The sequence below is a fragment of the Agelaius phoeniceus genome, chromosome 16 (assembly GCF_051311805.1).
Source record: "Agelaius phoeniceus isolate bAgePho1 chromosome 16, bAgePho1.hap1, whole genome shotgun sequence".
In the NCBI taxonomy this organism is placed as follows: domain Eukaryota; kingdom Metazoa; phylum Chordata; class Aves; order Passeriformes; family Icteridae; genus Agelaius; species Agelaius phoeniceus.
In genome coordinates, this window is record NC_135280.1 from 9,994,739 (window position 1) to 10,022,676 (window position 27,938).

Consider the following 27,938-nt stretch of genomic DNA (forward strand, 5'->3'; position numbering starts at 1 on the left):
AATCGTGGCGAGCCAATGGGAAGCCCGCGCCGCTCGCGCTCGGCTCAGGCCGTCCCCGGGCTGTGCCCGCGGCCTCCCGGCAGCAGGGGGCGCGCGGGGGCGGCGGCGCTGCGCGGGCGGCGCGGAGGAGGCGCTGCCGCCGCTCTCGGTGTCGTTATCGCCGTCGCCGCCGTCGCGCCCGTCCCGCCGGCCCCGCCTCCCGCTGCGCTCCCGCGGCCTCACAGCAGGTACGGGCGGGGGGAGGGACAGACACACCGCATCCCGGTGCCCCCGCGGCACCCTCCGCCCGAGGAAGGAGTGCCCAGCCGCGGCCGGCCCTGTTGCCGTTCCGCCCCGCTCCGGGCGCGGGGAGCCGGTCCCGCCCGTCCCTTCCCACGCCCCGGGGCCGCCGCTCCCCGCCGAGGCGGAGCCGCTGGTTCGCCGCGCCCCTCCCGCCGGGGGTCGCGTGTCCTCCCGGCCGTTGCCGCTGTCGGTCCCGCCGGAGCCGCGGCCGGGCCGGGCCCCCCGGAGGGCTCTCCCCGGCTGCCGGAGCCGCTCGGCGCGAACAAAGGCGGCGGGCGGGAGCGCTGGGGCAGCACAGCCCGCGGGTGGGAGCTCTCCTGTTGCGCCGTGACCGGAACAAACCCCGCGGAGCGCTGACAGTGCCCGGCCGGGGCCCGTCCTCTGCCCGCGGCCCCCCGGCAGGAGTTTCGGGGCTTTCCGCGCTGACAGGTGCGGGTGACCTGTGCCGTTCCTGCGGCCCGGGCACGGTGCTGGTGCCTCCGGTGTGCCCGGGCAGCCCCGGCAGGCAGCGTTGGAAGTTCTGTTACCCAAAGTCAGAACTGTCTTAGGGGAAGTGGGAAAAAAACCCCAAACCAACCCCACAACCAAAACCAGCAACGAAACTCGAATATTGTCGATTGTAGTGACCAAAATCGAGTATCAAAGTTTATCTTGGTTTAAATGCTGTTGATAAATCTGGATTTATTGGTGAGATGCTCTTCCTGCGGTTAGGTTTTTAGATCTGTTCTTTACTGAAGTATGTGAGAGAGCTGTAAACCGAAGTCTTCAAGCTCTGCTTCTTAATCTCCTAGGGAAGTGAAATGACTTCACAAAGCGTTTTTGTTCTCTCCTGTTTCTAACATGGATTAAAAAAAATGTAGCAAATCAGTGATAATAGAAAATAAATCTTGAAAACTATCTTATTATTTTGTGGATAGGGAAGAAGTGGGAGGAGATGCAACTAAATACCGAAGGTAAGTAAAGAGTGGGAAATTAATAGGTCTTAATTTACGGCTATATGTTCTGTTTTCTTTTATTCAGATATTTCGTTTTGATTACAGTCAAGTTCACTTTTTAGAAATAAAAGGTGGAACTGTGTGATGTCTGTGTTAGGTGTTTTTTTGAGCTGACATAACAGGATTCTGTGATTGTGGCCAGAAGTGCTAGATTAAGCAGAGAAGTTGGGACTATTGAAATGTGTGTTGTGTAATGTGTTTCCTGTTTCTCCCCCAGCATCTTGCATGTTTGAAATGTCTCATAGAAAAGCTCAATGATGTGTAAACATGAACATAAACTCTTTTGTGCTTTTGCTGTCTGAGGAACACATTTATTTTGTACGGATTTTGTATTAAGGTCTGTATTTTCCCTTCCTTATTTTGATGCCACTCCAAGTCTGATGAGCAGTTTACAATCTCTGTAAGGCATTAGTTTGCACTGTCATTTATTATCTGTAATTATGCTTTTAATCTGTCAGATGATTGGGATGGGCAATAAAAGGGCTTTGACAAGTCTGCTTTCTGGCAAGGTTTATTCTGTGTGCTCCATGTCCAGCTGGACCCTTGGCTGGGCTAGAGCTGGGGGTACTGGAGATGTTTGTGTGGGTGGCATCTCCTGAGGAAGCGATTTGGGTGTAGCTGTTGATGGCACTTTTCACTCGGCTCTGTCGAGGCAGAGTTGTGCTTTCCTGTGCCCCTGGGGTGGGAATTACCCCTGTGTAGCTTTTGGATCCAAATGCCTGAGTGTATTGTGCTTGTTGCTGCTGTTAGTGGTGCAGGAGGCAGCAGCAGAGATAGGCTTTGCTTCTAGTAGGTGAGAGGGATTTATATGGCCTGCCTCTTAGTCATATCTTCACTCCTGCTGTTCTGTTTCAGTCTTGCTCTTCTCTTTGCAGCATTCCCTTTATTCTAGGGTTTAACTTCTCTCCTTTGGAGTAGTTTTCCTATATGGAAACAGTGAACTGTTGTTGGGGTTGTTTTATACACAGGCTTCTGGTTTCACAGATTCTGACTGAAGTTTTGTCATATGATGGTGTAGATGATGGGTTCATTTCTGTCAGAGTTGAGGGGGAGAAGGCTGATGCTAGGATACAGAAGGGGTCTCTTCACTTGGTGTAATTTTATTCGCTAATTCAGCTGAACCACTGAGGCTGGTGGAGATCTATCAACTGCAGTAATGACAAAATATTCCATGTGCTTTGTACTATAGAAATTTGAGATTCCTGTCACCCAGTAAATGTGTAAATAGTGAACTCAGTGATACATGGCAGGAGGATATTCTCCTGTAATTTAAAAGACACATCTATGCACTATCCTTGCTTTGTAAATTTTGGTTCTGTGGAGAGAGAAGTGAAGCAAGGATCACTGACTTCCAGTTGTTTTCAGCATTTAGACCTGAAGGTGCAGAGAATACTTACTTGAAGTATTTATAATAGCCAGAGCCATAAATATCTACAACAAAAAATAACAGAATTATTTGGGCAGCTGAAGGTCATTAATTCCCAGAGGGAGTAGTTCTGGTCCCCAGATGATGTTATGCATTTTCACAGCATTCTCCATTCATCTCTAAAGAAGCAATGTGCAAAACTCTGTGCAAGAGGAGAAAGGATCAGTCCTTCCCAGTTCCCTGTCCTGTGGGACTGAATTTTCAACTGGGGGAACTTGTGTGCATGGCCAACTGTAGATAGTTGTTCTCTGGTCCTGCAGTTTAGAAATGGAAAGGCTCAATTCTCTGCAGTTTTACACAGTTTTCCTTTTTACAATAGCCAAGGCTTTTGCTCTTTCTACAGAAAAACTAAATTTCTGCATTTTGTATGTATTAATTCACTTGTGTTGCAGAGATTTGCTTTGCAGAGATAGTCTGGCAATTGTACTCAACACCCTTGTGCCTGAATATGGCACCTGGTATGTGCTAGATAATGGGAATGTCCTTTAAAATGTAACTTGAATGCCTTAAAAGTGCTAAAATACAGAAAAGGAAAAACCTATCTTGCCATGTGCTGGAAGGAAGGCAAATAACCAGTAAGAGCCATAAGTGGCTTTGTGACAAAGAGGAGTGGAGGTGTTCCCCTGCCTGCTCTGGCACAGACCTGTGTCCTTCCTGTCTGCTGCTTGTATGGGTGGGCCAGCATCTGTCCCTGGCTCCTGGCAGAGTCCTTTCTGTCACTTGGCTTCTGCTGCTGAGAAACAGGATGAGTTAAAGCCTGTGATGAAGATAAAAAAGGATAAATTGTTCTTTAAAATGTCTAGGAAGCTTTTTTTTTTCTTTACTACATTTAGTAAATTGATCTTGTATAGCTCCATTCTCTCATAGCAGCAGTCATAGCAATACTGCATTTAATGCAACAATTAGTTCTGCCTGTGGTGTTAATCAGTGATATATTAGTCTGCTTTTTTTTCCAGCTCTTGTACTACTTTTTTCTTTATTTTAGGTTGTTTCTCTCAGAGAATTGCACAAAGAGTAAAACAAAAGTACAGGCTTTGCTTTTCTTGTAATTTTTCAAGCAACAAACCAACATTTAGACCGTTTAAATGTATGTAAGTTTATTTTTCTTTAAATTCTGTCCCTGCAAATGGGGAAGGGCTGTTGCTATATAGGTAGGGGTTTCATCTTGGAAAGTGGATGGATGACATTAAAAGGCAAGACATGATTGTCATTTGCCTTGTATATAACTGAGCCTTAATGTGTTTCTGGTTGTTTCAGAGGATATAAGGAAAATTTGGGGGGAAGAGATACTGTTAAAGGTGCTATCTGAAATTATTTTAAATCCTCTGCAAAATCATCAAATATTGGGGCAATTTAATTGTCAGAGTATTCTAAGAAAAGATAATTTTTGCCTGAATATCTTGTATGCAAATGAGTAGGGAAAAAATAGAAAACTGCTTTGAATAATAAATTTCAGCACTCACATATGTTCATCATTTGCTAGCTATTCTTATGTGTGCAATGCCAGTTTGTAACATTTCCATTAACTTTATTGTTGTGGAGAAATGGGATCTGCACATCCTCAGGTTCTATATATCATTCTTTAATGTTCTGTTAGAGGTGATAAATAAATGCAGGTGTCACCGTGTTGGACTTTCCTTGTGTCATTGCAAGTTGGGGTGAAATACTGGGATTTTATGAAATTAGTAAAGCTGAATTTAATTTTGCCCAGATTGTGACATATGCAAGACTCTTGTATGGCAAGGTATTACATTGTCAGCTATAATTCACAGGACTAAAATGTGTTTTTCAAAGCTTACTTCTGAGGGAAAACGTGCTACTATTCCTACATTCTTTGGTTAGTGTGATAATTTCTTACTTTGAATTCTAAAACCTAATCCATGAGTGAGTAAATAAAAACTATTCAGATGCCAAATAAAATGTCTTTAGGCATTTTAATTTCTTCATGGATATGCTGTTATTTATTAAAACCTTTATCATATAGCAAAAGCATAGTATATATTATTAACTTATGGAAGAAAAGGTGATGCATAAAATGACATGAAAAACAGTTAGTTCCTCTCTGGAAAATAGATTATTGAGGGCTGTTTATATACCCAAGCAAGCAGTAGCTGAGAAATTCCTGTTAGGGAACTATCAGAGCAGTCCATGATATTTATCTAAAACCTGAGTTTTAGTTTCATGCTTTTTTTTAAAGCTTGCCCTTTCTGAGGTCACAGTGGGAAGTGAGGTGAAATGGGGACCTTGGAGTGCTTCCAATAATTTGTTTAGTGACCTTAAGAAAATTATTCATTTTTATGCTCATTTTAGGAATGTATTACAATAGGAATAACTTGTAATGACTTGAAGTGGTCTGGACTTCATGCATTCGTTAAAGGGGCTTTGAAAAGGTTTGTAAACATTATTAGAGCTGAAGATTCTTCAATTTGTTTCCTCATTCCAAGTCATTCAGATAAAGTAGGGTATCTTCTGCAGCATGTTCCTGTCCTCAGCTGGGATTTTTTGGAGTTTGCTGGGGTTAGTTTGCTTCTCATTTTACTTTGTTTTCATTCTTCTGCCACTGATGTGAAATGGCAACCTGGCACAAAATACTGGCTTTTTTTAACTTAGTTTCAAGACTACCAGACTTGTACTGCATGTAGTTCAGGTTTTTTTAACTATAAATTCCTACGAAAAGTAATTTTCTTCACTAAACATACATAGTTCCTCTAGCTAAAAGCCTTTTTCTGAACTTGAGTATTTTCAGACTAAAACTGTCCTACTGGTAGTTTTTTGGAAAAATGAGTTGTATTCTTACATCACAATTGGGCATAACCAAGTACAGTTGTGACAGCCTTCAAATAGCCTTATATTGAAGGCTATGCAGATCATTTTAGCTTGTTTAACTTGGGCATTTGTAAATCCAGTCAATTAAAGACACAAACTGGAAAAAAAAACAATGATTGAAACAAATTGAAATGTCAAGCTGATGATGTGGAATTACCTTGAAGTAGTTCAGTTTTTCAAGTGAAGTAGGTAATATTTGCTACTGGTAAAGTATCCAAGGTTCTCCCCTTGGCTGACTGGTAGATATTCATAAAGCAGCAGTGTTTGCTTCTAATTTCACCTTAGTGCTTGGGGGATGAAGAGGTGCTGTAGAACCAGACTTCATGGTAGCTTTCTCATCAGTTTGGTTTTTATTAATAAATACACCAAGAACTTGAGTTTATTTCCACTTCAACAAGCAAATAAAAGAAGTGTAAAGCTCTTACAAGGGGACAGTGTGGAACTGAAGCTCAGTTCAGCAGTAACCCCTGCAAAGATGGGCTTGTAGCTTGGTGAGTTACACTGACAGGACTCTGATCCTCTGGAGGAAGTGAGTGGGAACCAAGGATAAATTAGGAACTGGAAGAAAGGTTCTCTGCAGCAATATTGAATATTGTGTAAGTGGGCACTGATGGGGGGACGTTGGTTGTGACCTGGGGTTTCTCTCTCTGTGCTCTGGGTGCCTCAGCTGTGTCAGGAGTTTCTGCAGTGGTCTCTGAAGCTTGGTGCAGAATCACCTTTGTACAATGTACATCTTAGTGTTGATGTGAGTGGCTCCTTCTGGGCCAGGTGCACATGGAGACACATTCTAACAGCCGTTTATCTCTGTTCCTTTTTGAGGAGTGGCATATCCCAAAAGTGGATGTTCAGGATAACATGTCCAATGTCTCGGAAGAGAGAAGCACTAGACAACAGGACATTAAGAAAGGACTCCAGTTTATAGAGTATGATTTTGTGGTTTTTATTCTTGCATTTTCATGTACATGTTTATATATATTTCTATGAGATGGATGGCTCTGGAAAAGGCCTTTTGTGCTTTTCCTCAGAATGTTTGCTAGCACTAACATGTTAAACAGGGAGCAGCTTTAAAGAAAAGACAGCACTTCTCTTTGTTCCTAAACAGAGCAAATGCAAGGTGAGAGGTTATTCCTTTCCTGCCTTTGAGGAAAAAATAGCATTTAATCTTTTTTTGTGGGTAGAAAATGTTGGTAGCCTGATAATCCACCTTAAGAGTAACTACTCCTAAAACTAGGTTGCTACTGAGAGGGAGGGGTTTGCTCACCACTACCTAAATATTTTAACTTTCTGGAGCTAAAATTTAAGCTATTGAGAAATCATTGAGTAATTTTCATTTGGGTCAATGCCAACTTTTTTTTGAAGATCCTGGCTATCTTAAAATCATTTTGAAATTTCATACTTGTTCGCTGCTCATATATGGCATTCTTAGAAAACAAAAACAAACAAAAAAATCAACCAACCAACAAAAAACCCAACAAAACTTTCCCTCCCCAAACTCCTGACCATTTAAAAACTGTTTAAAAACAGAATCTCAGTTAACCTGTATGCAGAGGGAAAGGATTTTTGCTTTTCTTCCTGGAAAGGTAGAAGTAAAGGCCTCCTTTCTGTCCTAGAGAAAATCTCTGTTGCATGTCATACAAAAGGACTCTTAAAATTCCTGTTGTGTCATTGGTATGACTTAATTAAAATTGATGTGGGTTTTTGATAGATAATTTGTCATTTCATAGTACTTAGCAGAAGATTGCAGTTCTCCTCATATATAACATGGCTCTGCAGAGGAGAGGAGAGGATTGCTCTTCAACAAAGAGCAGTGATGTCTAAAATTCTCAAAGCATTCAAAACCTTAATACATTTTGAACAGCAGAGTTCAGATTGACCATGTAACTTCAAAAGAAAGTAAGCCATTAGTGATAAGACAGCTCAGTTTTTTTAATCAAAACTCATCTACAGCACTTTTCCTTGTTCAGTGCAAGCTATGGGCAATATTCAGAGATTTGCCTGTTACAGAAGCAAGGCTGCTTTTACTAAGAACCAGCATTCCTCAGTGTGATTGTCTTTTAAGCAATATGTATAATAAGTGAAGATTGTAATTTTTTTTTTCTAGATCCACTTTGCCCTATCCAGGGACGCAAGAACAATATGAGGTAATGAAATTACTTTTTAATTTCCAGACTGGTTTTTAAATTGATCTGTGTTATTATAGTTAATCTTGGTTTTAGTCATCATTTAGGTGATGAAATAATATGAATGGTAATTTTAAAAGTCTTAAAATTGAAACTGGACAACTACTAACACTGTGATGCAGGTATTCAGATATTTGGGTGTCCTCAATTTACTCATACAGCAGTTGAGATGAAGTATTTCTCTACTGGTACTGTGGATGAATTTGGGGCATTAATTGAGTATCACAATGTGCTATTCTGAGTAAAGCTCAGAGTAGCAGAGCAAAAGTAAAATAAAAGGATTTCAGTCACAGAAACCCTTAGAATATATTTTATTTCTGTATGTCTTATGATTTTGCATAATTTTGGCTTGTATTTTCAGATTTGTCTTTTTAGTTCTTTTTCCGGTGGTTGGTGATTTCATTGGATTTCAGAACATATTGGATAAAAATCCTGCCATTCACATTTTGATGAAAAAACCCTTTTTGCAAAGCAGCTTTTGTGTTCTCCTGCTTTGTCAGTTGCTATGGCTGCTGCTTGCTGAAAGAATATATGGAAAAAATATATATACAGCTTTGAGATTGTCTTGGAAAAATGTCATACCAAAAACACTAATGTAGACAAAAGTTTTGCATTTCACTCGATTTCCATGGAGTTACAAGTACAAATTTTGTATTTAAATTTTTCCTTGGGGGTATGGAAGATAAACAAGAACTGCTGTTGATGAGTTTTTCTTTTCTTTGTTGCAGTTATTTATACGAGATCTTGTTAGAAATCTTTTTCATGAAGGAAATGATGTATATCGAGAAGGTGATTGGAGAGGATCACTGAGCCATTACACAGAAGCTATAAACATAGCTGATTATGCTAATTCAGAAGAAATCCATGTTTCTGATGATGTTTTAGAGAAGCTGCATGTGAACAGGATCGCCTGTTATTCAAATATGGTAAGCTTCTGTTTGAACTAGGATTTCTCCTGAACAGGATGCAAACAGGGTATGAAGACACAAAGTCTAGTGAGTGAAAAGCTTTTGATTGCAGTTTGAAGATTGACATGTTCCAAATCATCTCTTTGGCACATTCTTGAAAAGCTTTTTACATGTATAATTGAGGTATTTTAGTTACTAATCTAGAATTAACATAAAAGAGTCATACTGGGCTTGGAATTTGATGGAATTGTATTTTTATCCATTTACACTGCTGACTGCACTGAGTTGGCTGCCTTTGCTTTCTCTGTGGAACAAGATGGCTCTTGTGAAAGAGCTACATTTTCTTTGTGACTTTTACTGGGTTTTATGTAATGATGGCACTGCTTGTTTTTAGTTGCCCAATTTGGTGACTTAGCAAAACTTACAAATGCACTGTGCAGTGGCCTTGGGGAGTGTTTTGATAGTGTTTCAATACCTTCATCCAATGCAGTTCAAATTCACTATTTCCATGATAAGAGTTCCGATTAGTGGCTTTTTTTCTTTTTGCTCCTCCTAGGGTTTGCATGAAAAAGTTCTAGAGGACTGTGAGGTAGCATTAAGATTGAATGAAAACAATTTCAGAGCTCTCTATCGCAAAGCCAAAGCTTTGAATGAGCTGGGAAGCTATAAGAAGGCTTATGATGCTGTAGCAAAATGTTCTCTTGCTGTGCCACAGGTGGGTAAATTGTGTATTGGTGATTATTTTTAAAGTTTTGAAACATACACTTATTTCAAGACCAACGTTGTTTCTTCTGGTTTGGGGTTTTTTAATACAATAAAATATTTTTTATTCTTCTAAGCTTTTTTTTTTGTGGAAGTACAGACTGGGCAGTGATTACAGTCCCCAAGCTCAGTTTGTTGTGTTAACTTTCAGCAGAGGAAATGCAGCAGGGGTCAAGTGCCATGAATGTTTGCAATAAGAACTAGAACTACTGAATTAATTGTTAAAAATTCTCTATGACGTGAAGAGAAACCGCCATAATTACAATATACATTTATGCTTTTGATAACTGGATTTTAGATTGCCAAGTGTTTATTAACATTGCTACCAGTGCATTGTTCTCTCTGTGAATCCCTTGCTGTGCACCCTGACTCTTGGGCTCTGTATGTGTTAGCAGGCACTGGGTGGTGGAGCAGATGCTCTGTAGACTGAATGCTGGTCCTGAGGATCTGCTTTCCATGATTGTTTGTGTGGTGGGGTTGTGGTTTTTTATTTGTTTGGGTTTTTTAGGAGCTGGAGTGCATCACGTGCTTTCCTACAGGGCTTTAGTTGTATCCAAACCCAGTTTGGTTCTCTGGGACTCTTCATAATGCAAACTAAAATGCCATGAGTGAGGATGGTTAAGAGATTTCACTTCAGAAATGCATTTCTGATTTGAACTTACATGCTTATGGAATCTTTACATGCTTTGCTCAAAATAGACTGATCTGATAAAATACTGACTTGCTGCATACTCACCTTGCTGCATCAAAATCACAGTGAGACACTAGACAAAGTGTTAGGCATAGGTTTGCCTCTTGATAGAGAGAAGGTTTCAGTTGTCTTTCCAAAAACATAAACAGTTCATCTGAATGTGTAACTTTGGACTTTGGATCCTCACTTTGCACCTCCAGATCTAAATGTTTTTGCTTAAGGTTAATATGCCTTTATGTAAGTTTTATAAATAGCTTTTTCTAGCTGTAGGACGTGATCTGAATACTAAATCCTAAAATATTTTAAATAGGTAGTTATAACTCTAGGACAGAGGGAAATACAATGACATTTTTAATTCTAGTAGTATGATGCAATGCCTCCTGAAATATAGAGTGCTCATTAAATATTCATCAGTGTTATGTACTAGCTCATATGCTAATCAGGAATATGGTTCTCAATTTGTGTAAAAGCAAAACAACAAAATAAACCCCCATCCCCTTAAAGAACAAATGCCCTCCTCAAATAAACAAACAAAAAATGCCCACCCACAAAAAAATCCCAGAAAACAAAACAAAAAACACCCAAAACCCCCAACAAAACACTTACTTGAATTTCTCTGGCTTTAGAAAACCTTTATATTATTTTAAATCCAGATAAAAGGAGAAGGAGGATCCTGTCCATTTGCTGTCAACATAGTTTTTGCTTGAGGGTAGCTGTATTTTCAGATAGAGGTTTCAGTTCTGTGTTTGTGAAAGAATAAAGCTGCATTTTCAGACATCCTGCATGTAGGGATCTTGCAGAATACAGACTGAGATATAAACAGGTGTCTTTGCTTGATGACAGTACATGTAAATTATGAAATTTTATTTATGTCTTTTAGGATGAAAGTGTGATTAAGCTTACTCAAGAACTAGCTCAAAAACTAGGGTTAAAAATAAGGAAAGCATATGTTAGAGCAAAGGTAAGATTTTATTTTAACATTTTTTGTTAAGGTTTCCCTCTTTTGATATCGAGTTTGTATTTAATGAAAGTATCTTTTCTTTGTAGCCACCCTCGTCAAATTCAGTTTCTAGTGATGTGTCAACTCAGGTAAGGTTTTACATGTTCCAAGTGCAAGCTGGCTGTAAATTACAGGGAATAATTGTTTCATCATTTCCTGATGATAAAGGGACAGTGCTGCCATTGACAGTTTATATGAGAGGCACTTATTTGGGACTTTGGGGCTCTGTTCTGTTCAGTTTTGCTGGACACGTATGGCAGACTAGGACATAAGATGATTTATTCAAGTTATCTTTGTTGAATAAATGTTAGCTAAAAGAGTAAATCCAGTGCAATGCATATGTGTATTTTTCATGTCCTGAGGCAAGAACAAAGTTAATGGGTTGATTTTTTTATTTTATTTAGTTGACAATTTTCAAAATGAAGGGTGCTGGGATAAAATCCCTTTTACTTATATGCATTTGTCCAAATTTGATCTTCACTAGCAGCTGAACTTGCATTTATCTTGCTCTTTGGAATGTGTCTGAATAGCAGTAGTGAAGAGGAGTTCATCTTTATCTTACAGACTTCTTTCACAGAATTATAGCCAATTGAGCTGTAAAGGGATGAGGAGATGAAGGAACAGTTCATTTAAGATACCATTTACACTCTTTCATTCCCTAAAGTGTCACTTTCGCTTTGGTTGGTTGGTTTCAAATTTTTAGTGATACCATGAGTGGAATTCAGTCTGTAAATGGATGCTTTATCTAAAAAAAAGTATTTGACCTTTACATTACATTAGACTTTGTAAATTTGAGATTTTATAAAATCTAAATTTGAGAGGGCTTAGATTCTTTGTCTGTAAATATGTATTTGAAAATTTTAATGGCTCTTGTGGCTGAGAGGTATTTTTTTCTCATTTACAGAATTCTTCTGTAGAAGATATTGAGTTAGGTGAGTCTTGTGTTACATTACTAATGCTAGGGAGCTAGATATGCCCTACATATCTCATTGTATTAGGAAAATTTGGATGAAAATTCATCTGGTAATTTGAAAGTACTTAGTCTGATCTGTTTATCTCTAAAACTGCATAATTCAGTGGCTGAGCAGATTTCACTTTGGCCTTCTCAACCTGATATGGTTGTAACTGCTCCTGTAGTGATTGTCTCCATACTGTCCTCTTTAGCTTGAAAAAACAGGGAGGGGAGAATATACCAAAGATTTAATAAAGTATCAGGTCTGTAACTGTTTCTGTCTTAGCTTGAGTAATAAATAAACATTGAGATGAAGATCCACATAATTTGGAAGCTGATGGAAGCTGAAAACATTTAATGTGGTTTTGTTTAAACATTCTTCACGTTTCTTCACTCTCTCACCCTCCACGTTGTCGGGGTAAAAGTAATGCAAGAACTTCTCACATCTTTGAACAAAGGTTCCAGTCATTCCCATCTTGCCTATTTCAGATTTATCTGACCAGAAACAAGAGATGGTTTCTGCTGCTTCTTCATCAAACTTTGTTTCTGAAGTGTCCAAAGTGTCACCAGTACCTGTAGCACCTTTACCTACTGTTATGCCTCTTCAGATGGAAAAGGTTCCTTTGCCTTCTGCAGTGTTGGCAAATGGAGGGAATGTTTCTTTCTCTATGCCAGAAGCATGTTTAGATTGTGGAGATGGAGATATAATTATTGGAGAAGAACTTGATGAGTTACTTGATTCTGTGCCTGATCCAGATGAAAGTGTAATGGTAAGACTTTTTTGTCTGTTTTCTTTCTTGCAAGACTCTCTTTAGGAGTGGGATCTCATATTTTTATCAGGTGGTGGTGATGTTTGTTACCTTTCCTAGTTACACTGAGCTATCTTTGGGCATAGTCAGGTTGATTTTTTTCAGGTTCAGATTCTTGTAAATGTGGCTGTAAAGATAGCAGGACTACTTCAGAAATACTGTTATGCTACTACCAATGCCACTTAGAAGAAGTACTGTGAAACGTGAATTGGACATTTGAAGTCTGGGCTAGCATGGTTTTTGGGAGGTTTTTTGTGCAAATAAACCCTCTTACAACATGAACAGTGAAATGCTCACCCTCTAGGTGTAGAAACTATGGTTAAACATAAGCAAAAAGCTTTGCAGCAGAGTAGTGCTTGGGCTGTGGCCTTCTGGGATGCTCAGTGGTGTCTCTGCAGTCAGAACTTGGTCCAGATCCACCACCTGGCTGGACAACAGACCATTGTGAGTCTGACTTTTTGTATTTTTAGAAGAGATATTAGAGAAATGCAGTTCTATGAAGTGTTGTTCCTACTTACACCATTATGCCAGATCTAGAGCAGACTGTGAAGCCTCCAGGGTTTCAGTTTTTAGTCAAAATGAGAGCTCTGATTGATAAGCAGAGATGTCTGAACCTATTACCAAAGTTACTGACTCCCTGCTCTGGCCCTGCCAGTCATTTGGAGTATTTATTTTGTATTGCATTTGTATTGCAGTGTTAAATGAGGCTGTGGCACATTCAGTTCTGCAGTTGTGATTTTAATTCCTCATTCAGCTCTGATTTACAGTTGCAAATCTTTAAATCAAAAATGCTTGAGTTTCTGATTTTCTATTTTATGCACTTCATGTTTTAGAAAATGTGTCAGAAATAGAGAAAGTAATTCTTTTTAAGAGATCCTAGGATGTTTGCCATAGTGAAAGCCAGGAGAAAATACAGTCTTCCAAGAGAGACTGCAGTCTCATGGAGTGAATTGCAGGCTGATAACTGGGGAACATGGAGTTTCCACTGGGCAGACTCTGCTCACTCAACATCCAGACAAGGAGGGAGCTCCTTGGGATGACAAGCAGGGAGGGGAAATTCTCCCCCTTGATTTATCCTTTACAGAAATGTACAGAGGGATATGTTATTGCTTTCCATGGGAGGAAGGAATGTGACCTGGCCTTTGCAGAGTGTGTTATCATTTGTTTGATCTGAGGACTTACCTCAAAGCCAACCCATACCTCTTTTGCTGTACTACAGTTTGAATTGCATTCTCTTTACTTAGAGACAAATCCTGTTGATATCTGACTCTTCCTACTCTTCCCTGGTGTCTGTTTTTAACATAATTTTGAAATTCAGCCATAGTTATCTGATTTTCTGTCTGATGGATAGAAAAATCCAGATCTCTTACTAATTTAGTGTCTGGTAACTGAACCTTTAAATGCTTGCTCAGTGGATAATGCCTTGCAGCTGGGGCATCATTTAGGGCTTGGTTTCTGCAGCTCTGTGCAGGACTGTGATGTACCTATCTTTGATGTTTTTCAGTGATGAACATATCTTTGATGTTTTTCAGTAGGTTGACAAAAACTTTGCAGAAACTTGACTAAAAGAAATACTGTGGCAGATTATGTTCCTGAGGCCTTTCTTGCTTGGTCTGAACTTCTTGTAAAATGTATATTTTTTCCAGCAAACTACAGGAGCCAGAGGACCCATTCCTGCAGGGAGTGTAGCTCCTAGTGTACCTTTCTCTGCCTCTTTGCTGGGGACGTTGCCAGTTACTGCAGGATTTGTTCCTTCAGCTTCTCTTTCAGAAATCTTTTCACAGCCTTTGGCTTCGTCGCTGGAAAACTTCTGTTCACCATTAAGCACTTTTTCAATCAGTGACCCAAAAAGAGGTAAGAAATGAGTCTTGATACGTAACCTTTAATGATGATGAGAGTTGTGCATGAGCCAAGTGATTTTCCTTTTTAACAAATTCGTTTTCACAACTATTAGTTATATTTAACATGTAACATTTGAGCTGTGCTAATAGTTTTTGAGTGTTGGTTATATATAAGAATTCATAAATAAAGTATTTGTTTCCTTGAGGTCTGCATAAGCATGCTCCAAGCTCCCTCTGTGTAGTTTTTCTGTATCCATTATCTAAATTTATTTGTTTCAAGTGAATAAGTTTAAAGAAGAAATACTATTCCCTCAGATTTTTTTTTAAACAATGTTGCTCTTACAACTCAAACCATTTGTCATGATTTGGCAATAAACAAGAATCCTAAAAGGGTAATGTAACTGTGTACTCTAAAAAGGTACCAGCGTTACATGCTTGGATTCAAACTGCACAGACTGTAATTATGTAGTGAAATCAGGTATGTGAAATAAGAAGATACAAGTAACAAACTACAAAAGATAAAATAGAGTTTTGTCTTTAATTATCAGTGTTACAGGACTATGCTGTCTTCGGAACACGGCCAGATTTACAAATTAAAATAAAAAGTTGAAGAATCCTCTTACCCCTCTTTCATCTCCTCATTTTTTCATAGTCAGATATGGTTTATCTTGCTGCCCTTTTTGTACTGAACAAGTATTTTCATGTTGCTTCAGTATCTGCCAGTACTGCTGGTGGTAACCAGGTGTATATTTTGAAGATGATTGCCTAATAACTTTTCAGCCAGATGTTTACAAGGGACTTTTACATAATTAAAAAAAAAACTTATTGTAGCAAACAAAAAGAAGGTTGGTGTTTGTCAAAAAACCCAAACCTCTGATATTTCTCAGGAATGATAAATTATTTTTTGCATGGGATGTTCTTAGGAACTCATTTAACTAAAATATCTTTTTATTCCTTTAGACATCTCAAGTTCAGCTTCTAGAGATGGAACACCAACACTTAACAGCAATAATTCCCCATTGTTTGTACGTATTTTTCATGTTTTTGCTCACACCAGTTCAGATGTTATCACCTTGGAGGCTTTACACAGATCTGCATTTTTACAGCTGAAGTTTCTATTTTTAGAAGAATAGCACTTCTACCATTAAAAGTGGGTTCTGGCTGTGGGAACTTACAGGAACAGTAACAAAAGAAAAAAATTTATGGAGGTTGTTTTATGTATGCAAATTTTGACTGATGCCACAACCATTATTCTATTTTGAGGAACTTGCTGTAAAATACTGTTGAATTGTAAAATAATTTAAAATCCCTTATGATCTGAGTACCAAGCACTAGGGATGCTGAAGAGCTGTCCCAGTACAGGAACAGAGCAGATGCCCCTGTGTGTCTGAGGATCTGGCTGCTGTCTGTTCTGCAGTCATGGCTGTGCATTTTCAGCCACGCTGCTGGCACTGATTGCATGGGAATGGTGGGATGAGGGATTGCATCCTCAGGAGGCAGCCAGCCAAAACTAAGTATTACTATTAATTAGTAATAATTAATAATAATAATTAGCCTCACAAAGGCTGCTGTTCTGCCTGTACCTGGCTGGCTCTTGTTTTATGCTTAGTTTGTGCTGTGTATGTGGCCTGTGTAAAATCTCCATGTCCTTTCTCAGACTTGTCTTTGAAGTTCATATTATGGCTATGAAGAAAAATTTCAGTAGGTTTTAAATTTTAATTGTAGATAAATACATTCTATGTATCAAGCAAAATATGCTTTCTTTCAACAGATAAATGGTCCTAGTAGTTTGTTTGGATCTGAAAATTACATGGGAATTGCAGGCCAAACTAGAAATGACTTTTCCAATGTTTTTAGCAGTACAACTGCTAATATACCTGTATCTCCAGCACTGGCGGGAAGGAACCCACTGGAAGGCACACATGAGCTAAGACAGGCCTGCCAGTTATGCTTTGTCAAAAAAGGTAAGGAGCTGTTGGACCTGATGGGGCTGATTTTTTTTTTCTTTTAATTTAAAAGCATACATTTAAAATATTCATGTTCCTAATTTAACATGGTTGGCTTCTAAACCATGTTAATCCTGACTTGTTCTTTGCAGGTGTAGCACGATCTTATGAAATATTTCAACCACTGTTTTATCTTCTTTCCTCTTGTCTTTTTTTCTTGTCCTAATAGATTTCTTGATTTCTAAACCCAGCACAAACCACCCCACGCTTTCCCTGTGTGTAAGGTCATTCACATTCTGTATCCCCTTTCCTCCCAAACCCCAGGGTACTGTGAAGAATGACACCTTTGCTCAAGACTAAATAAAACTTGCAATACTCTCTCTGATTGGCCATGGGGAATTGAACTGCAGTTCAAAGTACCTGGTAACCTTCACATCCCATCTGTTTTATTGTTCTTTCAAACTAATTCTAAATCATAATCATGAGGCTTCCAAACCTTAGTAATAATTAACTCCACCGTATTGACTTAAAGGAGCTTAACCAGTATTGGTCATTAATATAACTAATCTTTTAGGCCTGAGCTGTTGCTGTTAAACAGAGCCATATTTTAAAGGCAATAGCTTCTATTAAAACTAATCTTAAAAATAAGCATTGTGTTGGAAGTTACAGGTATCATTGATGTCAATATACTAATAAAGAATTTTATTGAGACCTTTAGGGGATGACTATTGTACCCTTAAGAACTTCTATACTAGTTTAAAATTATTTTTACTAGAAAAATCCACAAAGTGATATTTGAAAAACCATAGAACATGTTCTGATAAAGCTGGAGTTATAACATATTGGTGAGAATACTTAGCATGTTCCTAGCTTCACTTTTTGTGTCGATGCATCTGCTTCCTCTGCTTCTTTCCATCTCTGTCAAAGCCTTGAAGTGTCTCCTGCTTTTACTGCCTTTTGCAATTACACTGTTCCATCATCTTCTTGTCCAGAGAAAACTGGGTCATGCTCTTGTTTTCTCATGAATAGCAAAATTCACTGAGCCTTGCTCATCTTCAGATGCTCTTCCTGATGTCTTCTTTTAGTACCATCCTAAAGAGAGTTTGAAGCTAGGTGTATTTTTGTTTCCCAAATCACAAAGTTCTGGGGTTGGCATTTATCTTTTTGGCACATGTGAACTTCCTACTGAGTATGTTTTGTCCCTGAGCATGGTACCACTCCTGATAAAATAAATATTGAAGGTTAAGAGAGCCATTTATTGATCACTGGAATTCCCCTGCATTGACTTACTATACATAAGCAATTTAAGTTTTAAACTAGTGTTATTGGAATGGATACTTTGTAATATGAAAAAAATGCAGCAATTTTAGAAACCTTAGGTTGTAACACAGCATCCCTCCCCAAATAAAAAATAACTTGTGGGTTTTTTCTTGCTGAGACTGGCTTTTGTAAGTATTTGGGTTTTTTTTTTTCTATTTTGCTCAACATGGTGGGTAATGACTTTTGGTTCTGCAGAGGTGCTGGTGCAAGTAGGAATTCTATACAATGTGTTTGTGTACTTTGCTTTTGGGCTTCTGTGCCAATGTGTGTATTGACATGTTCATGTTTGATGCAATTTATGCCAATACAAGCAATTTTCTGTGCTTGTTTCAGGTCCTAAATTACTGGATTATGCTTACCATCCCAATTTAGAACATAAATGTAAGAAGGATATTTTAATTGGCAGAATAAAAAACTCTGAAGATAAATCATGGAAAAAAATACGTCCAAGACCAACAAAGACACAGTATGTGGGACCATATCATATATGTAAAGGTAGGTGTTACACAGGGTAACCTGGTAATGCCTGTGCTCAAAGTAATACAATTTAGCTTTTCCATAGGGAAGTATAGAAGGAATTTTTATTTATGCTTATGGGAGGTGGAGAAGGAAGTTCTGGGTTGTTTATAATTTCAAAGGCAGTAAGGAGAACCATATCTTGACCACTAATATGATTATTCAGAGAACAGGCAGTGTACTTCTGTACTGTTCTCCATCAGGAATAATTTTGCTTTTGAGCGTTGGATGATTACTGTTAAACACAGCAAAAAAGAAGCATTTTTGTTTGCAATGTGAACCTCTAATTAGGATGTAAGCAAGATGACTTGTGGGTTAATGAGCAGCTTTATTTGAGCAGAGGGTATTCTGGGTTCTTGGCATCGTTGCCCTAGATTAGTGCAGGATAATTGATAGAAGTGTGCATTAGCTGTTTTGAGGAGTTTTACATTTTCACCAAGTCATTCAGCATAATGTTTTAGTTCTGTTAGATTTAAGCGACAAATTTACAACAGCTCTCTGTAACTTCTTTATTAAAAGTATTTGAAACTGATATAGTGGAAGTTTTAAGATGAATTTCCAAGAAAAGTTGAGTAAAAGCAATGCTGTGTTTGATGCTGTCCTTTGAGATGTGGCTGCTGAGGAGGAGTGCAGGTACCCAGGGCACTGCACCTTTGCCTACTGCCAGGAGGAGATTGATGTGTGGACGCTGGAGCGCAAGGGAGCCTTCAGCAGAGAAGCTCTTTTTGGAGGGCCTGGGAAGATCAACCTGACTGTGTCCCAACTTCTTCAAGAATACCATGGATTATTTATGTTTCTTTGTGAGGTGCTGCTTTATTTCTTGTAACACAATAAAAATGGTAATAGATAATTAAAATATATGGAAAGAAATGCTTTGGTTCATGCATGACTGTTTTGTAACTTTTGAAACAGATTTCAGTAATTCTCTGGCTGCCTTTAGATTAGAGACTAAATGAAGTATCTGTTAAAATCTTTAGGGTAAGGTATATTTTTAATTGTTTAAAATATATACCGTAAAATTACTTTTTTTTCTATTCCAGAAATGTTTTGATCACAAGCCCAGAATAATAAGCAAAAGGAACAAAGATAACTCATCTTCTTGTTCTCACCCTGCTATGCATGACTTTGAAGATAACAAGTATGTTTGAAATACCATCTCTATAAGCTGCAATTTAAAAGCAAGGGCAGTTTTTAATACTGACTTTTGTTTCTTACCTGTTAGTCAACTTCTCTTCCCTGTTGACTCTTATGCTTTGGCAGTATAGGCAAGACAGACTTAAAGAGCAAGGTTTGACAAATGTAACCAAGTAAAAATGAGCTATTTCTTTATCAATCATTCAAAATTAGTGGTGTCTACCCTCATCTTTGAATCTTATGCGATTTGGTGTCAGGTTGTTAATAGCTTATCTACCTGGTGAGCTGTATTGCTCTAAATAGATGTGTAATGTTAAATTAAAACAGGAACTTCTAAGTTGCTCTTTCTTTGATATGTTTTGCTAATTTTGCTGTAGTTTTAACTCAGGTTTACCTTAATTACAGTCTATAAAATAGACCATTGTCCTTACTAACTCAGTTGATAAAAAAAGTATGAGGAGTATCTTTAATTATTCTTTGGAAGTTTAAAAAGTTTTTATTGTTGTAATTAGTGTAAAATGAGTTTTGGAGAATTAAGAGACTTTTTCCTTTGTATGATGTAAAAGTAAGTGGGAGCACTGGAATTTCTTTGTTTGTATTGCAGTTCCCTGTATTGAGGAAGCACTGCTGCTACTAGAGCTAGGCTGTTACTGTTCTGCATCACCTCTTCCTTAAATGGTGCTCTATAAATATTCCTTTATAGTACGTGGGTTAGTAATTAGATCAGGATATGTACTTGAAAGTGGGCATGATCTGCTTTCCTTCTTGGAAGCCAGTGATCCAGCTGGATTGAATTCAGTAATGCTTTGCAGAAGAGGGACTCTGGGTTCCCAAGTGTACTGTGTGGTGCTGTTTAGTGTGTTTTCTCAGCCTTGAAACAATGCTTAGATGTGACCTCCTTCTGGGAACTTTCCTTTCTGATTTCAAAAAAAAAATGTTTAAAGGATATTTGAACAAGCTGTGGTGAAGGATGATTATTTTAAAGAATATCTAAAACTGTTTTCAAATCAGGTGCCTTGTCCACATTTTGCGAGAGACTATGGTGAAGTATTCCAAAATCCGCCCCTTCCAAGTTCGGTGTCAGCTTGACCTGTGCAGACATGAGGTGAACTATGGCTGCTTACGAGAGGATAAATGCTTTTATGCTCACAGTCTGGTAGAGCTTAAAGTCTGGATAATGCAAAAGGAATCAGGTATGTTTAGTAAAATGTTCATTTTACTCTTCTTTATGTTGCTACCCCTTCCTTTTGTTGACTCTCTCTGAAATTGGCAGCTTTGGATCAGTGCAGGAAGCAAGCAGGAGCAACCTGGTGCCTCTCAGCTTGCATTTTGGAGAGGTACAAACAGTGTAGATTTTATAATTACATTGGCATTAGAGCTCTAGTACATTATGTTTAAATACTGAAACATGCACCTTGACTTATATGAGCAATCTGTAACTTAAAAACCTTGTATGCTTTCCATTGGGATGATACAGGCAACATTTCTGGTTTGAATGCCCTCACAGTGTTCTTAAATGTGTGTGTGTGTGTGTGTGGACATAGCATCATATCTGTGATGTAAGTGCATATCATGTATATCACACATGTGTGAGCACTTACACAAAAAGACAAATGGATGGAAGATTTGGGGCTTCAGTAGCGTTCCAGTTTGAGCCTGTCTGTAAGGCTGCAACAGTCCTAAGTACTCAAAGACTGTTTCCCTTCCTTTACAGGTATTTCACATGATACTATAGTTCAAGAATCAAAGAAGTACTGGCAGAACATGGAAGCTAGTGCACATGGATCACAGGTATTTTCAGTTTTCCATTCAACTAATTTTGCAGTGACTGTGGTAATAATACTTTTTTTAATGTGTGTATATAATGTAGCTTATTATAGAAATTACTTTTTTAATGATTTCCAAACAATCTCTTTCAGTATAGGCTTTCTTCAGCTTGCTCACTTGGACTAAAATGCCTGCTTTGTTGCTGTGCAGCTCCTTTTTTACTTTGCTTGTTCTGTCCCAGGTGGAACATAAAATGTAAATATAAGTTCAAAGTCAACTGCTCCAGGGCAATTAATTATCTTTTCAATATGTAGCACTTTTATGTGTTTAGTTTGTACACATTATCACAACTTCAGGGTACATATACCTAAGTCAGAAATAAGTTCAATGAAAAAATGCATTTGTTTAGAAATGTCTAGTTTGAAATGACAAGCTGAGCTATTACTAGATATGCAGTGTATATCTGCTTCCCAACATGGATTGGAATCTCTGCCATAGGGAGTTATTAACAATTATGTATGGATATCTTTGCAGATAAAAAAAATACCTTTTATTGTTGTTGGTTTTTTTTTGCTTAAGATTCTTGGGAACCAAATGAAATATGGATCACTTAATTTGAAGATGAAGTTTGTTTGTGGGCAGTGCTGGAGAAATGGTCAAGTTAGTGAGCCAGACAGAAACAAAAAATACTGTAGTGCAAAGGCAAGACACCCGTAAGTAAGATCAGTGAAAGTTCTACTGCTTTGTCAGCCATTTAAAACCACTTCTGGGAAGCTGTTGCTTCTTAGGAAAGAGTCATACAAGGAATTAAAAACCCCAAACATACTGATGTAACACAGAGTTATCTCTTCTGTGGTATACTAATAATTGGTACTGAGAGAACACTTTGATGGCTACCAAAGTGTTTGTGTTTTGGTTTTGGAGGGGCTTTTTTGTATTAAGAGTTTTGGTCAAGTTTCTATAGAACTTCTTTAAATCTTAAATACGTGGTGAAAGCATTAAAAATAAACTGTCTGAGCTTTCCTGGTTATGCTTCTGTGCAGAAATTGTGTTGTGGTTTTTTTTAATAGTATTTTCTTTGATTGAATGCTTGTGGTTTCCAGATGGAGCAAGGATCGCCGTGTGGTGCTGGTGATGTCTAATGAACGTAAGAAGTGGATGACCATTCGTCCTCTGCCTGCAAAGAAACAAGTGCCTCTGCAGTTTGATGTATGTTAACTTAAAACTAATGTTTTGGTTAAGAAAATAGATAATAGCCACTGGAAAATGCTGGCAATTGGGCTGGTTTCATCAGTTCTGGAGAAATTCCCATGGGAGTTGGTAGGAAAATGTTCATAGTGTTCCCACAATGTTCAGCCTTAGGAAAGCACTGATCTCATGTTACTACTGAAGTCCTTACTTGGCAGTGGAAGAAAATATTTCTGAAATTATTTATACATATCTGGGGTCTGGTAGTGTGGTTGGAGGCAAAAAGCACTCATAGTACTTGCTTCCAGCAGTTCTCTTTTTCTAACTATAAATGAGGCTTTTTGTAAAATAAACATTTTATTTTTCACATTATATAAATGTTTGGGAGGGGAAACACTATCCAAGACTGAAAAAAAATACAAAAATTCTACTAGCATCCATTCTGCTTTATATTCTTAAAGATTTCTTTAAATTCGTGTTCCAGTTGTGCAATCATATTGCTTCGGGCAAGAAATGTCAGTATGATGGAAACTGCTCATTTGCTCACAGTCCTGAGGAGAGAGAGATGTGGACTTATATGAAGGAGAACAACAGTAAGTAGAGGACTAAATCTAACATGTTGTAAATCCAACTGTTCTTTTCATTCTTGTACTTAATTGCTTTTTAATCTAAATTCTTTCATTATCTCTTGTAGTAAACCTTGCAGGTGCCCTTGTCTTTGAAATTAAATAAACCCAGATCAGGCATTCAAAAATAGTATTAAATAAAAATAGTATTAAATAGATAGCATTAAATAAAAATAGCCGTATTGTGTATTCACTGCTTGATGGGTTTTCTAACAATAAAGTAGCCCATGTTGTTTTTTTAGGTGTCTTAGAAATATTGATCCTTGCAGCAATATTAGTTGGTGTTTGTATGGTCATGTGCACACACATGCATTCATAGAATTTCAAATGGAGGAAACTATTTGCAGAACAATCCCCCCAATGTATTTACTGGGAATTGCCATTCACTTTTTGTGGCTGACTTTACTATCCCATCAGTGTTACTAGGGAGAAAGCGTCAAAAATCAGAAGTAATAAATGACATAAATTATCAGATCATGGTCTGCAAGAAAGCAAAGTAAATTTACCAAAAGCTGTAGCACACATGAGGTTATTAGTTCTTTGAAATTCAGTATTGATATGCAGCAGCAGAGTTGCTGTCTGAACTTTGGGTGCCCATTCAGAAACCTGTAATCTCTTGCTGTCCCCTCAAGAGACACAGAGGGCTTTTGGTAAGTAGCCAGAGATGCCTCTTCCCCTGCTCTTAATCTCTGAACTGTGTAACTGTCAACATTTGTTTCCTTCCCTTTTTCTTCTTAGAATAGGTGGGGATTGAATTGTGCTCACAAACTCAGTCGTTTATCTAGTGTTCTCAAACTCTTGCCTTAATTGCTAATTACTTATTTTAGCTTCTGCTCTCATTAGTTCAAGACTTGGAGCAGTTGTATGACATATGGCTAAAAACTCAAAAACCAGAAAAAGGAGATGATACAGCTGCTCAGGCAAGCAGAGAAAATGGGAAGCAAATTCATATGCCAACTGACTATGCTGAAGTTACAGTAAGTAATCATGGGTACAATTCACATCCAAGCAGGTGGGGGTTTGTTGGGCTTTTTTTTTCCCCAGTCAGTAATTAATTTTGTTTCCCTTATTTTCTTGGGGCTTCCTTAGGCCATAGATAACTACACTAAATGTAACTGACACTGTGCATCAGTTCTTCTAAAGCCAGTGGAGATTATAAACTTCAGGTGATTGTTTAAATAATTGTGTCTGTTTAAGTAAGCAATATCCTGCTGACCAACATAAAGAAAACATTCACAATGTATTAGGAGAAGTTCTGTCCTTACAGCATTGAATTTGCAATGTTTTGTTTTCAAATTCCTTGTAAAACAGGTGGATTTTCACTGTTGGATGTGTGGGAAGAACTGTAATAGTGAGAAGCAGTGGCAGGGTCACATTTCTTCTGAAAAGCATAAGGAGAAGGTTTTCCACACTGAGGATGATCAGAACTGCTGGCAGTATCGCTTTCCAACTGGATATTTTAGCATTTGTGATAGGTATGTAAGATGGCAAAAATGCTAAAAAACGACAGTTCATCGTTTAAATAATGAAGGCACTTACTAGTTCTGACAAAGTTTCTAGTATTTCTTGATTTGCATACATCTTTCAACAAGGAATTAAGTAATTAACAGTATTTTAACATCATAGAACTCAGGGAGTGACAAGGTGCCTAATTTTGGAACAAAATTAACTGCCTGTGTGATGTTAATGAGTGGTAGCAAGTTCATTGCAGCAGTGTGAAGTGAATATTGTTGGTATTATTACAAGTTTCCTTAGGCATCTGTGTATTAATTAGAGCCCAAGAACAGTGCCTAGGTGGACAGTGAGACTGGAGCTTTATGGCAAGTAAAAATATTGTTAGCATCAAACCAAATTTGTTAAAATTGAGTATTTGTTACTAGAAATTATTTATGAATAAGTGGAAGAGGACTTCCAAGATCTGTTGGTTTTTCCCAGAACTGGTTGTATGTTTTGCTGCTCCCTTTAATTCTTAAGTGCAGCCTGGTTTACCTGACTTCATTAGATGAGGTTTTTTTGTTTGTTTGTTTTGGTTTGTTTTGTTTTGCTTTTTTTTTGTAAATCTATTGAAAATTCCTTCCACTGTCGGAGTCCTTTTGGAAGGCTAAAAACTTTGGAATCAAGCATTCTGGAGTTTGCTGGTGCAGATACCTTTGTTACTCCATTTTCAGCTGAAGATTTTGAGTGTCTTGGAAATCTTGAGAAACTGCATTGCAGAGAAAGCAAGTTATTTTTCATTTGCAGTCTTTGCATGGAAACTTACATGTTCCTTTACTAAATTTTTAAGTAGAATTCTAAATGTATTTGCTTTGAACATAATAGACCTTGGATATGCAGCATAAAGTGAATACAAACTGGCATGTTAAGGTGTTCTGAATATTCTAACCTCAAATTTAGTTAACAAGGGTAATTAATTAGTTGGATTTTTTAAACAATAGTCATTCTTTAGCTTAGTGAGTTAAATGATTGAGGTATTCAATAACATGATGAACTTGATGGTTTCAAGCATTAAGTGTCTCAGTCTAAGTAGGAACATGAAGAATAGAAAGAAAAGAGCCATCTGTTATCCTCTGTATATATTTGTCAGCTGGGAAACAAAAATACAACCAAATGCTAAACAGAGTTAGTGTCATCTAACTTTTCCAAGTATATACTCTTCTAATCTTTTTTTTGGTCCTTACTATGCAGTTTATTTGAAAAACATAACCTGAAGAAAATATAGACACAGTAGTGATCATGGTAATTCTATGAAAACACTGTTCAAAATCTGTCTTAACAGATATATGGCTGGTACTTGCACTGAAGGAAACAACTGTAAATTTGCCCATGGAAATGCTGAACTCCGTGAGTGGGAAGAACGAAGACAAGTTTTAAGAATGAAACTCAGCAAAGCAAGAAAAGACCACTTGATTGCTCCCAGTGATAATGACTTTGGAAAATATAGTTTTTTGTTTAAAGATTTAAACTAATACTGAGATGACACATACATGTTATCAGCTGGAAGCATAAACCAGAAAATTTGACAATAATCAAAAGCATGTGACAGAAAAGCTGCAGGTTTTCTGCTTTTATTGGCATACATTGTTCCTCCTGAACAGCAAATATGGTAGATTTAGGGGGATGGAGCAGACCTGTCTATGCTCTTATGAAACAGAGTGGTGATTAAAAAAATCTGAAGTATTATGTGCTTACTCACCTCCTGTTGGACAGAAAGTTAGGAAATAGAAGGGGGAAGAGTGGTTATAATACCTAGGAAGCCCCCTAGTCTCAGACCTTCAGTTGAAAAACTTCAAGGTATCAAGGTATTGCAAAAGAGAGTGTTAGTGGGCTAAGAAAATGATGGATGAAAATTCTTCAGATCTTTTAATGGAGAGGATTTGTTTAAAACAAAGTTTGCTACTTATCTATATGTAGGTTGCTAAAAATGATTTTCTTATTAAAGATTTTAAACAAAATAACCATTTAACTACAATATACGTTGAATGGGTATTTTTTCTCTATTTGTATGTTTCAATATAATTTACTGAAAAAGGATCTTGAGAGGAAAAAAGTATTAATTTTTGAAAATGAAGTAGTTAAAATTCTGTTTCTTGGTCTTTGCTGTTTAAATGATGATTTTGAAAGATTACACTTGTATGTCAGTATTGTGTATTATTGTATGGACTAATGTTGCCTGTAATAAAGAGAACTTTACACAAAGCTGTTTTCTGCATGTAGCCTCTCAGGATTGAGATTTTGTAAAAACAATGATTTGCCAGTTAGCAAAAGCTTGGGCACCTGTAGCTAAACATTCACTGAGTTGGTATTTGTGTCGCTAGTGGCTCGTTTGCAGTTCTGTATTGTCATTAGCTCATGGCATCGCTGAAGTTACAGAAATGGCCAGTAAGTTGTGATATAGGCAAGCAGTTTGGAGCTACGTGGTGCTGGGACACATTTTCAGCCTTGGACATGGACATGAACACATGAACCACTGCCTCACCTGCACGGTGGATGGTGCTTCCCATTGCCTTTCCTGCAGAGCACAGGAAATGGAAAACAAGTTGCAGGCTGAGGTGACTCCTGGCTGCTGAGCCTTTGGGCTTTCCAGTCACTGGAGCTTCTGTTGTGTTTTGGCTTCTCTGCAGATCCTGCTTTCTGCTTTCTTTGTGTTTGCTTATTTCCTTTTTTTTTTTTCCCAACTAAGTTTCTTTCAGCCATTCATTCAAAATAACTAAAACTAGGTTTCTTCCCTTCCTTCTCCTCCCCCCCCCCCCCGGTTACTTTTCTCTGTTCCTTACATAATTAGAAGAGCTTTAACAATGACCTCAGTAGTTCGAATGTAGTCATTGGGCATACAGTGGCTGTGTAAAAAGTGGTGAACCAAAGTTCAGTGATAACCCATACATGACATGGATGCTGTGTCCCTTTCACTTCACAAAAGCACAACAAATTTGAAACCAACACCTCATGTGTGCTTCAGCCTTAGCTTGGGGCTCTTGCGAAGTGACTGCTCCTCCCAGCCTGGGTTCGGGACACTGGAGTAGGACACGAGCTTGGTGCTGGAAATGCCACCTGCTGCAGTGCTGATTTTTTACATTGTTTGTAATAAAGTGAGTGTGAGACAGAGTACTGTGGACACTGTTATTTGTGTGACAAAACCTGATTGTATCGTGTGCCTTTCTGAATTGTTTTCTCAATTTTATGCTTTCATTGTTTAATGTAAGTGCTCTGTAAATCACTGGAAGTAATTCTAGACAAAACTAAACATGACATTCTTGTTCTCTAAGGCCGGT

General features: G+C 38.1%; 1 protein-coding gene across 5 annotated transcripts; it reads left to right on the forward strand.

Moving 5' to 3' along the window:
- ZC3H7A (zinc finger CCCH-type containing 7A) lies at positions 1-27,931 on the forward strand. 5 transcript variants are annotated; one of them, XM_077186726.1, is made up of 24 exons: positions 106-227; positions 1,200-1,235; positions 6,349-6,452; positions 7,631-7,670; positions 8,438-8,635; positions 9,174-9,332; positions 10,951-11,031; positions 11,118-11,159; positions 11,975-12,002; positions 12,512-12,792; positions 14,478-14,685; positions 15,633-15,697; positions 16,444-16,636; positions 18,272-18,433; positions 19,063-19,259; positions 19,495-19,592; positions 20,600-20,781; positions 21,303-21,379; positions 21,935-22,068; positions 22,459-22,564; positions 23,028-23,136; positions 24,013-24,146; positions 24,481-24,644; positions 25,946-27,931. In XM_077186726.1, the coding sequence occupies exons 3-24, from the start codon at positions 6,385-6,387 to the stop codon at positions 26,133-26,135; spliced, it is 2,916 nt and encodes a 971-aa protein (XP_077042841.1). In that variant the 5' UTR covers positions 106-227; positions 1,200-1,235; positions 6,349-6,384; the 3' UTR covers positions 26,136-27,931. The 5 variants fall into 5 exon arrangements, 4 of the variants coding, with proteins under 4 accessions (XP_054499367.1, XP_054499371.1, XP_077042841.1 ...); XM_054643396.2 differs by lacking the exon at positions 1,200-1,235 and having other exon boundaries at positions 77-227; XM_054643393.2 differs by lacking the exon at positions 106-227 and having other exon boundaries at positions 725-1,235.
- Positions 27,932-27,938: the final 7 nt, after the last annotated feature.

Bases quoted from the DNA above. Each gene is read 5' to 3' on its own strand.
- ZC3H7A (XM_054643392.2), top strand. From the start codon at position 16: ATGGGAAGCCCGCGCCGCTCGCGCTCGGCTCAGGCCGTCCCCGGGCTG. The intron at 11,160-11,974 runs GTAAGGTTTTAC...TCTCATTTACAG, and splicing joins CTAGTGATGTGTCAACTCAG to AATTCTTCTGTAGAAGATAT. The intron at 23,137-24,012 runs GTAAGTAGAGGA...TGCTCTCATTAG, and splicing joins TTATATGAAGGAGAACAACA to TTCAAGACTTGGAGCAGTTG.